Raw genomic sequence first — 13,055 nt, forward strand, 5'->3', positions numbered from 1 at the left:
ACAATTTTTCAGAATACACAAAAAAATTACTTTTTAAAAAATACAATAATGTGACCACTTTCTATGAGTTGATTGATGGATCATCACAATTGCGGGGCCTTGACTTACACAAGCCAGATAAAAACTTAAGATTTTCTAATTAAATTGGGATCAGCAAACAATCCTGAGGAAGGTGTTGGCCGTTACTTGTGGCCTACCGAAACACGTCGATGCTCTATTAAAGGGAGATCGAATATACTTTGTGACAACACGGGTTGTGTGAAATGCATAACGTAATTAAATGTTACCAGGGTCACAATGAATCAATTCTTGATTAAGCGATTTTCCCTCAGAAAGTAGGAATAAGTTTCCTGTTTTTCTCTCTTTTTCCCAATTTCCTTTTTTAAAATAATTTTATTTCAATGTATACTGACAGTGAGTAATATTGTTGTGGTGTTATTACACTACTTGTCATTGAATCATATGTACAATTTTAATTGTATTTTTTTAAAAGTAATTTTTTTGTGTATTCTGAAAAATTGTTATACAATTGTGTTAATGGATGTGTACAACTGCTCGCTTTATGTGAGACTTATGTGATTAATTTTAATAAACTAATGATCTAGTTATTTGTTTGTTTACTTCGTTGATGCCGGTTTTCACCCTGCAGCTAAAAGATTTTTTTAAATAAGTAAAGGTTTGTGTGTTTGTATGATTGTTGGTATATACAGATCCAAGGGAGATCCTTCTTTTTGACTACGGCTTTGCTTGGCACCCCTCTTCCTTGGTATAGGGGTCCCTCTCTCTTTGTTTGAGACTTCTAAAATAGCTCCTTAGTGCACTGTGATATGTTCTGTAGCAACAGGACCTCATGAGGATCATTGTAAAATTAATGATTTGCTGCAGAAATACTCATCCTTACACACAGTAATGTGTTTTTCTGTCTTCACTATATTGCACTGCCACAGAAAGATGTAAGCATGGTTTAGCCACCCCACAACTTTGTCCCTCCCAACATAGGAAGTTCAGGAATTCTTCTAATTCTGTTTCAATAAATATTTAAATATATTTTAAGTGTTACCAGTTTCCAGAGTGGCACTGTTGGGATAATTTCACGCTTTGCAAACTACGATTTTATTCATCAACTATATAAATTAGTGTTTGAATGTAAATTATTTTAAGTCATTAAGATATCACTTGTTTTCCTTTCGCTTGGAATGGAGCAATACTTTTGTGCGTTAAGCAGTGCTGTGAAACATGGCATGAAATACTTGTAAATGTGGCTTTCTAGTTGGAGCTAATTGAATACTGCAATATTAAAATTAATCATTATAAGAGATGCTTGAGATCTGAAAGATAATATGACATTTCCTTTCAGTTTGGAAGTATGCCACTGTAACATTTCAGTGTAGTCAGTGCCCATTAAAAACCTCTTCAAGCACATCACAGAAGTGCAGCTGACTTTAGCATTGTTTTTCGTACAAACCTTTAACAATGATTGATGTACCACTTTGTTCACAAATAAAGTTTGAATGGCTGCTTGAAATGTCAAATTTGAATCCAGGGGTTGTTTCATCGCAAATAAAAGCGACGCTGGTGATATCTGCATTGTGGCACTGTATTCCAATGATTGCTTCCGTACATGTGATACACACTTCTGTAAAGAACAGGATTATGAATGTATTAAGATTGGAAATAAATTAAATACATTAGAAATAGCACTGGCAAAGCTAATAGGCCTGGCTTATGAATGACTGAACATTTACACCATGCAACACAGTCATGAATGGAACAAGAGTATAAATCAGACTCTGGTTGACAAAAGGCCCTCTATGTACCTGTATAGATATATATTCATATATATGGTTATATGTATTATTTAAGATTTGTATTACAAGATGCTGGCTGACAGCTATGATTCTAGCAACAAACCATTACAGTGAAATTCTTCTCCCCCTAGGGTTTGTCAGAGGTGGTAACCAGCACTTAAAATCCTTCCCTACAAAGGCAAACTGTGACATTTCATGTAATAAAATACCCATATACAGGCTTTAATTCAGAGGATTAAAAATCCATCCTTAAATGGATTTTGACTTTAACAAAATCTTTTTCGTAATCAATATGTCAAGCCAGCTGCATTTCAAATGTTTCATTATAGACCAGACCTATGGTATCAGGAATATTATTCCTAATGAACCAATCAGGCCTCTAGCTGTTGTCATTTGTTTGTTGCCATAACCAACTGAGACCTCTTGTATTGAGTTTAAGCCTTACCATCAGGCATGCAATCAAAACATTAAATCGTATACAAAATTTCAGTTGGAAAAGCAAAATACGATGCCTTCCAAGAGGGCCTAACAAGGATTGAGACAATGCTAATCGTCTATACCCATTGTTTGGCAGAGAGGTTAACCAGCACCAAAACCCTTGGCTATTATGGTAATCTGTGAGATTCCATGTAAGAGAAATATTACCCATCTGAAGGCTTTAATACAGAGTAATAACAATCTTCCCTTACATGCCTATTGATTTTCATATATGGTTTTCACAATCAATATATCAGGCCTACTGCCTTTATTATAGCTTTTCATTATAAACAATCTGCTTTAAAACATTTATCATTGCCTTTTTACCATAACCAAGTCTGACCTATTCTCTTGGTCATAAACCCTCATACATGGCAACCATCAGGTATACCATAATACAATTTAAATATGTGCAGAATGCACTTGTCAAAACAATATATTATACTTTTTAATAGAGCCTAATAAGGATTACAATAGTGCAAATAGTCTATCTCCATGTTTTTTTTGGGTCCGTCACCAACGCTAAAAACCTTGCCTACTAAGGTAATTTGTGTGAGTCCATGCAGCAAATAACCTACAGGCTTTAGCACAGTGTAATAACAATCCACCCTTTAACGTGTGTGTCTTTTAGGCAAGCTTTTAAAAATAAGTAGGTAAAGCCTACTTGCTTTGTCATAACTTTTCAGTCAGTCCAATTCCAATTTCAAAAACTTTATTGCGACAATTAAGTCATGAAAGTATCAACATCATCATCTTGCATAATTACAATAAGAACAAACCATAATAATCAATAAAATTTGTGCTTATGTGCCTAGGGAAATAATATACTCTACATTTTATAAACATGATAATATTACCTATACATCTATACATCCAGAAAGAGAAAAAAAAATAAAAACATTTCAATCTTCTCAATATTAGTTAATCCTCATCTTATAAAAGCAATCTGGACCACAAAAGGTCCTTAACTGGGTGTATATTATTTATTAATCGGTGCCTAGTCAGATAAATTAGAGGGCCTGTTCGATGGACTCTTTGTTATTAATCTGTCTAGATCGTATTATCCAGGCCCACTTTAAGTATTTCGCCATTGCTATAGCAATTTTCGGGCTCGGGTCTGAGCACAGAATTCTTAGAGCCTCCTCGTGCCTTCGGGATCCTATTTGCCGACAGACGGGTGTTACCCATTTTTTCCGTGGCTGGACATACAGGGGACAAAAAAACACAAAATGGTTCAAAGTTTCAGTCATGTCCCCACACTTTGGGCACTTATCCTGGGATCCTTTGCCCCACTTGGATGTAAATATGCGGATTGGAAGAGTTCCTATCCTAAACTGAAAGTAGAGCGTACGATCGCATGGTACTTCGATCAAACCTCAGTACAATTCCTGTCTGGGGAAGACCTTAAGATCTAAGAATCTAGCTGTGAGATGAGATGTACTCCCCTTCACAGATGATTCCAACCCGATCATTTCCCAATATTTTACCTTTACAATTTCTTTTGAGGGAAAGACCGCGTTTAAGGGGTCATCCCACAGATTTCTCCAACCCAGTTTATATAGTAACATTTTTAAAGATCTCAACCAATCAATTTTTAAAAGGGGGTCTTTTTCCATAATTTCCTTTAAGCCCAAAGCATAATGCTTAAGCTCCTCTGTTGTCCATATCCTGCGCCAATACAGCAGAGGACGCAAGTTGGCTGTGTCTGATAGGGTTTTCAGACCAAGGTCCCAGAAGAGGGGCAGTAAAGGAGTACTTTGTGGCACTCCAACAATCTTCCGGATAAACTCGCTCTCCACAACATTCAAGCGTTTTGATTTATTACCATGCCCCCATAGCTCAGACCCATATAGAGACGAGCTACGGATCTTCATTGTATAAATCTCTAGAAGTGGGCCAATTGGTTGTGTCTGCGAGCTTTTAAATCTTTTTAAAAGGAAGCCTGTCTGCTGTTGGAACTTCAGTATTGATAAGTCCATTTGGCTTTTCCAACTCATATTCTTTTGCAGCGTAACTCCCAAATAAGTAAAAGCCTCAACCTGTTCCAGAGGAGAGCCATTCATAAGAATTACTCCTTTAAAAGGTTTATGTGACCTGCATGGTTTAGGGCCATTAAGGACAATAAACTTAGTTTTGGCAACATTTATTTCCAGGCCTCGCAACAGGCAGAACTCTTCAAAGCGCTGGAGAGTAAGCTGCAGGCCACTCGGGGTTTTGGAGATCAGCAGCGTGTCATCCGCGAACATGAGGACTGGAACACGAGAACCAGCCATGGCCGGTGCATCAGAGGGGGCCCGGGACAGGAACTCGGCCACCCCATTCACGAAGAGGGAGAACAGGGTCGGTGCCAAGACACAACCCTGCCGAACTCCTCGCTCAACGGGGAATGGCTTCGTAACCTCGCCCTGCCGACCCCACCGGACCCTCGCAAAATTGTCCTCATGCAAGCGGACTACTAGTGTCACCAGCTCCGGTGCCATACCCAACTCCTCCAGTACTCGCCACAGCTTATCACGGGGCACTAGATCGAAGGCTGCCCGCAGATCAACGAACACTGCGTACAAAACCCCCCCCTCAAGGACCACTGTCCTCCAATATAGGACCATAAATCTAAAGACCTGATCTATGGTACTGGTCTTAGGGCGAAACCCAGCCTGGAGAGGGCTCAGGATGTTGCTAGCCTCCATGCAGGTCTGGATTTTGCCCAAGACCAGACGTCCCATAATTTTTTGCATAGCGTCAATCAGACTAATGGGCCTATAGTTGCTAGCCAACGATTTGTCCCCTTTTTTATATATTGGGACAATTTCAGCACCTTTCCAGGAAGGAGGGATGGCCATTCCCTGAGCTATGGCATTAGCTATAAAGGTAATGTATTGACGCCATCTTTGCCTATCGTGCAAAAATACGTCAGCAGGGATGCAGTCCATTCCTGGTGCACGTCCTTGTGCTATCGTATCCATGGCCCTATCAACCTCCTCAGGGCTAAAAACAAAGTTGTTAAAAAACACCATTCCCTGAGAGGTCATACTTGCTTCCTCAGTGCCCTTTGCATATTGCGACTTAAAAAATTCTACCCAGGAGTTCTGAGGGACATGGTTGTGTGGGCTATCAGTAATCTCACCCCTCTTCCATTTAAATATGTCCCAAAACATTTTCTGGTTTTTATTGATACATGCTGCCTTGAGCTCTTGCCACTCGCTCTCTTCCCACTCTTTTTTTGCTTTCCATTGGGTTCTTCTGTAAATACTACGTGCTAATTTGATCTTACTTGGGTCTTTTGTTTTAAGGGCAACGCCCAATTCTCCACGAGCTTGTTTGCAGGGGCCGTTAAACCATTCCTCCTGCTTACTTCTAAAAACCTGATTCACTGAGAAAGGTCTACAAAAGTAAGATTTAAGTTTAACAAATAAGTTTTCGTGTGCTTTCTCAGTTATAGCTAAAAGTTGGCTTGGAGTACCACCAACCATCATTAAAGTTAACGCTTCTTCAACATCAGACGCAATACTATCTAATAGATCTGGATGCTCTGCTACTTTATGCCACTTAAGGTGGCGCTCATCATTTGTTAAGGTGGCTACTGGTCCTGTCACGTCGGGAGCACAAATTGTTCTATCTCCCAAACCCAAATTAAAAACAGCAACCAATGGGTTGTGATCACTTTCAATTCGAGGCTTGACCACCATATCCACTAGGGTGTGCCACAACCTCAAATGAACTAAGAGGTAATCAATGTTACTTGCCCTGATACCATTATCATATGTTTTGCTACTCTTCCTGTCGGATACAGTTCTGCCATTGGCTGCCCTTAATTGATTGCCCAGGCAAAACCCTTTAAAAAACAAAGCCGCCTCTGTCCACTTACTAACGGGCTTTGTCTCAAGCTGAGGAACACCCCATCTGAGGTCCTCCTCCTCAGTTAATAGCAAATCCTGCGGGCCTAGTGGCTCAAACGTCGTATTAAAATCTCCCGCTATCAGTGGAATTACGTCAACTGCTCTAGCTTCAACAAGAGTATCTAATACTAATGCCACATGTGTTTTTTTTCCGCCAGGTAAACCCCTAATGTACACATTGTATATATCAATTTTGAGATTTGGCGGGAAGTTCAACCTAACTCCCATAATGTCGTTATTCGAAATTGGGATAGGTTGGATGTTGCATGGTAAGCTCTGTTTGATTCAAATAGTTAAACCTCCCACTGGCCGGCCTTTACTCCTTTTCTCTGCTGGAACATAAAAGTTCAAATAGCCCAGCATGAACACAGGCTCTATTGACCATGTCTCTTGAAAGAGGCAAACATCGTGCTCACTAATGAAGTCTGACCAGAGAGATGATGATATTTTGGACCCCAAACCCGCCACATTCCAGGATAATAACACCATATGTCCTACAACATTGTTTGTCCCTTCAGCAGTCTCAATGTTTGATGTCAGGGGAGTAACAACACCATGAATAAAAGAAAGACTGGTCTCTTTACCCAACATTTCTCTTTGGGGCACTGCTTGTAAACCCAATCCCCCCATCTCAGCATTATTAGCTGGAAAACTAGATCCATCACCATTACTATCCATTAGGGTCCGCTCTCCTTGCCTTATGTCCTCCTCTAACCCTGGGCCTGGGTATGTCTTTTCATAGTTATCTTGACCACTTCTGCCATTTTGTCAATCGCAGTCCGCCAGCCCTGATAGGACATCGAATCTATTAATAGACCTTATATCCTTAAAAGTGCACCCATTTGATACAAATCCCCCTCGTGCTAACCCGCCCAGGGGGAAAGATATGGGAGCATAAAAATAGGACAATGGCATGGTATTTATTTGGGATGGGGGTCCATCTTGGGGCCAAGAACAAATATAATCCACACAGTGTCTGTCCCTAAAATTAATTATGATACAGTCCCCCTTTGTAGACTTTAGTCTCCTACCAACCCAATTTACTCTTCTGGCGAACAGAATTTCGGCGCACATATGGGCCGGCAATGGGCGTTTATTATTAAGCCAAAATGTGCATTTATTCATTAAATCCATGTATGATTCCCTTGTTCCGTTCGCCAGAGGTGGAACCCCTGTCAAAACCACCACATAGGAGGCTGCTTCGGGAGGGAGATGCATATCAATTAGACCTGTCGAGGACTGCAGTAAAGGTAGTGCAGGTGTAGGCTGCTTATCAACTCTTCCATCCCGAGAACAAGATGGCACTTCGCGTGGTGGGGGATTGTCAGCAGATAAGAGACTGTCTGCAACTACAATAGGATGAGTCTCTTGGGAAGTGGGTAAATCGTTATTTACGATGCCACTTACAGGATTAGTATCAGGAGATTTGGACCTAGGGCCTGTACCTACCACACTAGGACAGCCCTTTCGGGGGGCCAAGAAGACCCTGTCTGCCTCCCCCTGGATTTGCCATGGCAAGTGAAAGTTTCATACATACAAGCCTGCTCTCTATGGAACCCAACCTTTCATAAATGGGTTCACATAGAGTCTTTAGAGTACTTTCCAGTTTGTCCCAGAACGCTGAGTCTGTATCTTCCATAGACTTATTCCCCAAAAGCGGTGATGGAATTACCCTCGTTTCAGCAAATATGGGTTTTGAACAAGGTGCACTGTCCTTTTTTGTGGCAGAAACAAGGTCTGGCTTGACATTTTTCCCAACGACTGTCCGTTGGTTACCCCTTCGTTTTTTAGTCTAGGAGCTAATTGATGTTGTGCAGAACCCGCTTTTGTGTTACTTGCCGAGCGGGTCTTAATGTTTGACAACGGCTTCTGGATTGGTGCCATTTCACTAACATTCAATATATCAACGGTTTCACTTAGGCTTTCAATCAGTACTGGAGGGCTTATCCTTATATCTTCATCGTGCTTCTCTGCCAGAGAAGGTGTTGGACACAGTAGATCCGAAGCTACAGACGATCGATGCGATGGTGACCTAGCATGAACTATGCTCCCCAGGGAGGACCTCTTGTCGCAAAAGGTGTCTAATGAGAGCCTTTTTTCTGTTAGTTCTATATCTTTGGCGAGTGCTGATTGCACCCGCACTAAAAAATTGTCTAAGGTCCCCATTAGAGCTCCCCCAGACAGTTGTGCAGTGGATCCATCCCTTTTCGCATGCTTGTCCATTTTTAAAAAAAGTTGGGCAAGTACAAAACACAGAGAACAATCTAGGTAACAGGCTCAGGACTAAACCTTACCCACAATGGTCCACTTATGAATCACGAGCGACGGATATTGGAGGAAGGCCCTGTTCCGTTCTCAGCCGATCTCGGACGGGCTCAGACGCTAACAAAAAACTCTGTTCCATCTCAAACCTCCTGCCGCCCAGCCAAGCCAGAAAAGAGCCACTGCCCCCAGTGCAAGCCAATATTCTAATACAAAAACCCTGATGTCTGTCTCCCCAGATACCCTTTGGACCTTCAGTGGCTCCCTCTGCCTGTGATCCACAGGGGCCGCATTGAGTTCCACCTCTCCCCATTCACTCAATGGTTCACACCAGCATGTCCAGAGTTACAGTACCCACACAGGCGTGTCTTGACATGCCTAATGACCTACATGTTGGAAAACTAATAGGTCTGATTTCTATTTCAAAATGCAGTCCAATGGGCATTTGCAAAGTTTGTTGAAAGGCATTTTCAGTTCTCTGCATTCAGCAGTCTTCTGCAGAGCATTAGTATATGTGTTGCAGAGGAAATCACTATTATCAAAAGTAGAATACACATCACAATGATCCTGATCTCGTCAGTGGACTACTCCCTTCCCTCCACGCCTCTGCCTGGTAGCTGTTGGCCCATAGCTACTGCTGACCCTCTGGTCTGACTCTAGGCTGCACCTCATCCCTGGTGGTCCAGTGGTGGAGCATCTCTACTTTTCCGCTGCTCAGTCATCTGTCTCTCTGCCTTCCGATCTCTTTTTCCCTCCTTTTCATTTTTCTTTGATTTTCTTAGCTTCTTTTCACTTTTTCCTCTCCTGCCTCTTGTTTTGCCTTTTCCCTCTGTGTCCCTCCAGCTGCTCATCCCCTGCAACCCTGTCCCCCTCCATTGCTAATTCTCACTTCCTGTTTTCCTGCCTCCCAGCTGTTCATGCCTCTCCCTCACACTACTTATGGCGACCGCTATGCGGCCATGCAGAAGGCACTTTACTGGCGTTCCAAAGGTAAGCCCGTCTGCGCCCATACAAGCCTGGACAGCGCCCAGCGTCACGCACCATGGTTCGTGGACCATCCAACAATACAACGCCAGCACCTTCCAAGCCCTCAAAACAGGACACAACACCTCCTGCTGCCAGACATTGCCGATGGACACCTAAGGCCCTTTCTACTGATGGTCCTGCTGCTGCACCTTCACCTACCACCACACACCAGCCCCACCCACTGTACAACCAACAAATACCGGACCCAGTCACATCAACTGCATCCTGCTCAACACTCGTTGCCTCCACGAACACGTGGTTGAGATCTGGGACCTGCTCGATTCAGTAGACGCCAACATCTCCTTCCTCCCGGAAACCTATATCAATCAATCATGAGTTTTTTAAGCAAGACTACTCACCTGTAAGGGCCTCAAGGCTCTGTGGAGGAGGGGGGGGTGCAGGTTACAGTCCCTCAAAGAGGGGGTCTGTCGAAGAGCCAGATTTTGAGGTTGTTTGTAAAGATGGGGAGCGATTTTGTCCATCTGAACTCCACCTCTGCCTTGGATATCACCACCGCCAGCCTGGATGGCTACAGCATCATCTTTAAGGATCGCGTCAACAAACTGAAGGGAGGCATTGCTATTGTACAAAAAATGCACCCTTCGCATCACCACCCACGTGGATGACCTTTTGACCAACATGGAGAACCTCCAATTCCAGGTCCAGACAAACCGGAACACCACACTCCACAGCACCCTCATCTACAGACCGCTCGGACACCACCCACCCTTCAGCGATTCCATTATAGACTTCATCACACCCCTCGCTCTCCCCTCCATTGGCTACATACAGGGGAAACCTCTACATTCACCTGAACAATTTCAATGAAAAAATACACCTAATCCCTGCTGAGGAACCTCACCACCATTGGACTTAAACAGCTGGTCACATACCCACCCTACTCAGCAGAACATACGCTCGACCTCATCTTCACCCACAGCAACATCACCTTCAGCCACACCACTGAGCTCCAGTTGACTAACCACTGCTGTGTTGACTTCTCCTTCACCAAGCCACCGCACACCACCATGCCAAGCGATACCCTCACAGAAGTTGGAACATGGTCACTCAAGAACAGCTCACTGACTTCCTCAGAAAAACCTCTCCACCAACATCCCATGACGCCAACACTTCAGCAGGCAACCTCCACCAATGAATCTCTGACTGGTCTGACTCTTTGGCTCCCCTGAAGAAAGCCTCAAGCAAGTAACACTCCAAGAAAGCCAGCTGGTTCTCTCCCACCATTTATGTAGAGTGGCACCTGTAGCTGGCTCAAGAAGAGATGGAGGAGCAGCAAGACCTTGGAAGACCACGCAGACTTCAAAACCACTGTCACCGCGCACTACCACCTCATCAGAAAGCGGCTCTACAAGAAAGGATCAATGCCAACTTTCGCTGTGGTCAAAGAATTCGCCAGACGCAGCAGACAACACCCCTCCCATGTTCTCTGCAACATCCTTCCACCTAATTCCACTGCAAGATCAAGGAGATATAAGACAGCTTCAACAACCTCAATACCCAAGACCCTCCCACCCCACCCACAACCACTGCACCCAATGGCGCCAGACACCAACAGATCCTACTCAGATGGACTTCCATCACTGTGGACGACACCCTTAACTTCTTCAGCGCAGCGCGGATTTCCGTGCCACGCTGAAGGTTCTGAGCGCGGGCGGGGCCATGACGGAACGGTTCCGTCATAAGCACAGCCCAACCGACGTGCATGACGGAACCGTTCCGTCATGCGCGTCGAAGGGGTTAAGATCATTAAGAGCATCCACTGCAGAGCACCCTCAGATCAGCGCAACCCCCACTTTCGCCCACGAACTCTGCTGCACCATCAACTCCGCCACCTTCCCAGAAGACTGGAAACATACAGAGATCAACCCCTTGTTGAAGAAACCCTCTGCCGACTTGAAGGACCGCAATAACTTCAGACCCACCACTCTTCTGCCCTTCCCAGCCATGGTCATGGAGAAGGCCTTCAATTCCCAAATTTCTGAGTTCATTAAAGTCAACCACATCCTGGACCTCTCCCAATCCAGTTTCTGAAGCAACCACAGCACCAAGAGCACCTTTCTCGCCACCACAGATGACTTCTGCCCTCTTTTCCATTGAGGCAAAACTGCAGCCCTCATCTTTCTGGACCTCTCGGCCTCCTTCAATACCGTCTTGCACCAGACCTTATGCACAAGACTCCACAACGCCAAGCACAGAGTTAAACTACCTCCATTCCTCTCGGAACCCACAGAGATCGGCTGCAGAGTGCCTCAAGGCTCCTCACAGAGAGCCACTCTTTTCAACATCTTCATGGCCCTGCACACATCCATCATCGGGAACCACAGACTCAACATCGTTTCCTACGCTGATGACACACAGCTGATTCTCTCCCGCACAATGGGATGAAGGCTGTCACCAACTGAATGAAGAACAGCTGCCTCCATCTTGATTCAGACAAGACTGTAGTCCTAACCATGGACTCCACCCCATCTATCGCCTGGAACAACTCCTGGTGGCCCATGCACACCCACAGACCAATCACGGAACCTCTGCATCATTTGGATCCCTCGCTCACCATGAGCCACCACATCAATGCCGTCTCTTCATCCTGCTTCCACATGCTTCACCTGCTCTGAAAGATATTCATGTGGATGCCCATCGAGTCCCCAAAGACGGTCACACACACACTCACCAGTAGCAGAATTTACTACGGCATCACACTCTATGCTGACATTTCCCAGAAATTCCTCAAGAAACTGCAGAACATTCAGAATGCCTCTGCCTGACTCGTCCCTAATATCCCCTGCCGCAGACACATCTCCAGCCACCTGAGAAACCTCCACTGGCTCCCAGTCAACAAAAGAATCACCTTCAAGCTTCTCTCACACACCTACTGGCTACTGTCCCACGTATCTGCAAGACCACGGCCGGAGGAAGATCCTCCTCCTACCTTGCAGCAAAGACCTAGAACACCCTGCCTCTCCACCTCAGGCAATCTCCATCACTGCCTCAATTTAAGAAGCACCTCAAGACTTGGCTCTTCGACTGAACCACAGTGCCTCCGATGGACCTGTAGCTCCCCCTCTCCAGCACCTCGAGATCCTTTCGGGGTAGTAGCTGCGCTTTACAAGTCACTTGATTGATTGATTGGTTTATCTCCATCCAGCTCAGGGTCCTGTTTGTAGCTGTATTTTTTTTGCCTATGAAATGTACACAGACTTTTCAGTGGGCCCAGAAGGCAGCGAACATAATGGGACCTTAATGTAGCACTGCTTAAGAAAGGTATATCAATAAAGAACATACAGGAAGCTTGGCTATCAAGAAATGGCAAATACAAGAATTTTTTAGATTAATTGCTAATCTTAAATAGAATTACTTTTATGAAGTTTATTAATTATCTCTGAGTTGTGTACTTCTAAATCATCTGTATTTTTAATACTGTTGTCAGGCTCTGAAGGACTTGTCCCTTTTTGGCTAAAGTCCCTAAACGTTTTGCTTTCCCCCAGACCTTTTTTCTGACATGGTGTTGCCAACTTAGATGCTTTGGACACTTTGCCACTGCTAAACAGTGTCAAAGTGCAAGTGC

General features: G+C 44.2%; 1 protein-coding gene across 6 annotated transcripts in view; it reads right to left on the minus strand.

The window, feature by feature from the left end:
* LOC146809182 (uncharacterized) overlaps positions 1-13,055 on the minus strand; it is a 516,937-nt gene that overhangs the window by 329,219 nt on the left and 174,663 nt on the right. For all 6 annotated transcript variants that reach the window (XM_085616005.1, XM_085616004.1, XM_085616003.1 and 3 more), the window contains exon 4: positions 1,466-1,636. In XM_085616005.1, the coding sequence (XP_085472131.1) occupies positions 1,466-1,636 (171 nt within the window). The remainder of the gene's footprint in view (positions 1-1,465; positions 1,637-13,055) is intronic.

The sequence above is a fragment of the Triturus cristatus genome, chromosome 7 (assembly GCF_964204655.1).
Source record: "Triturus cristatus chromosome 7, aTriCri1.1, whole genome shotgun sequence".
NCBI lineage: Eukaryota > Metazoa > Chordata > Amphibia > Caudata > Salamandridae > Triturus > Triturus cristatus.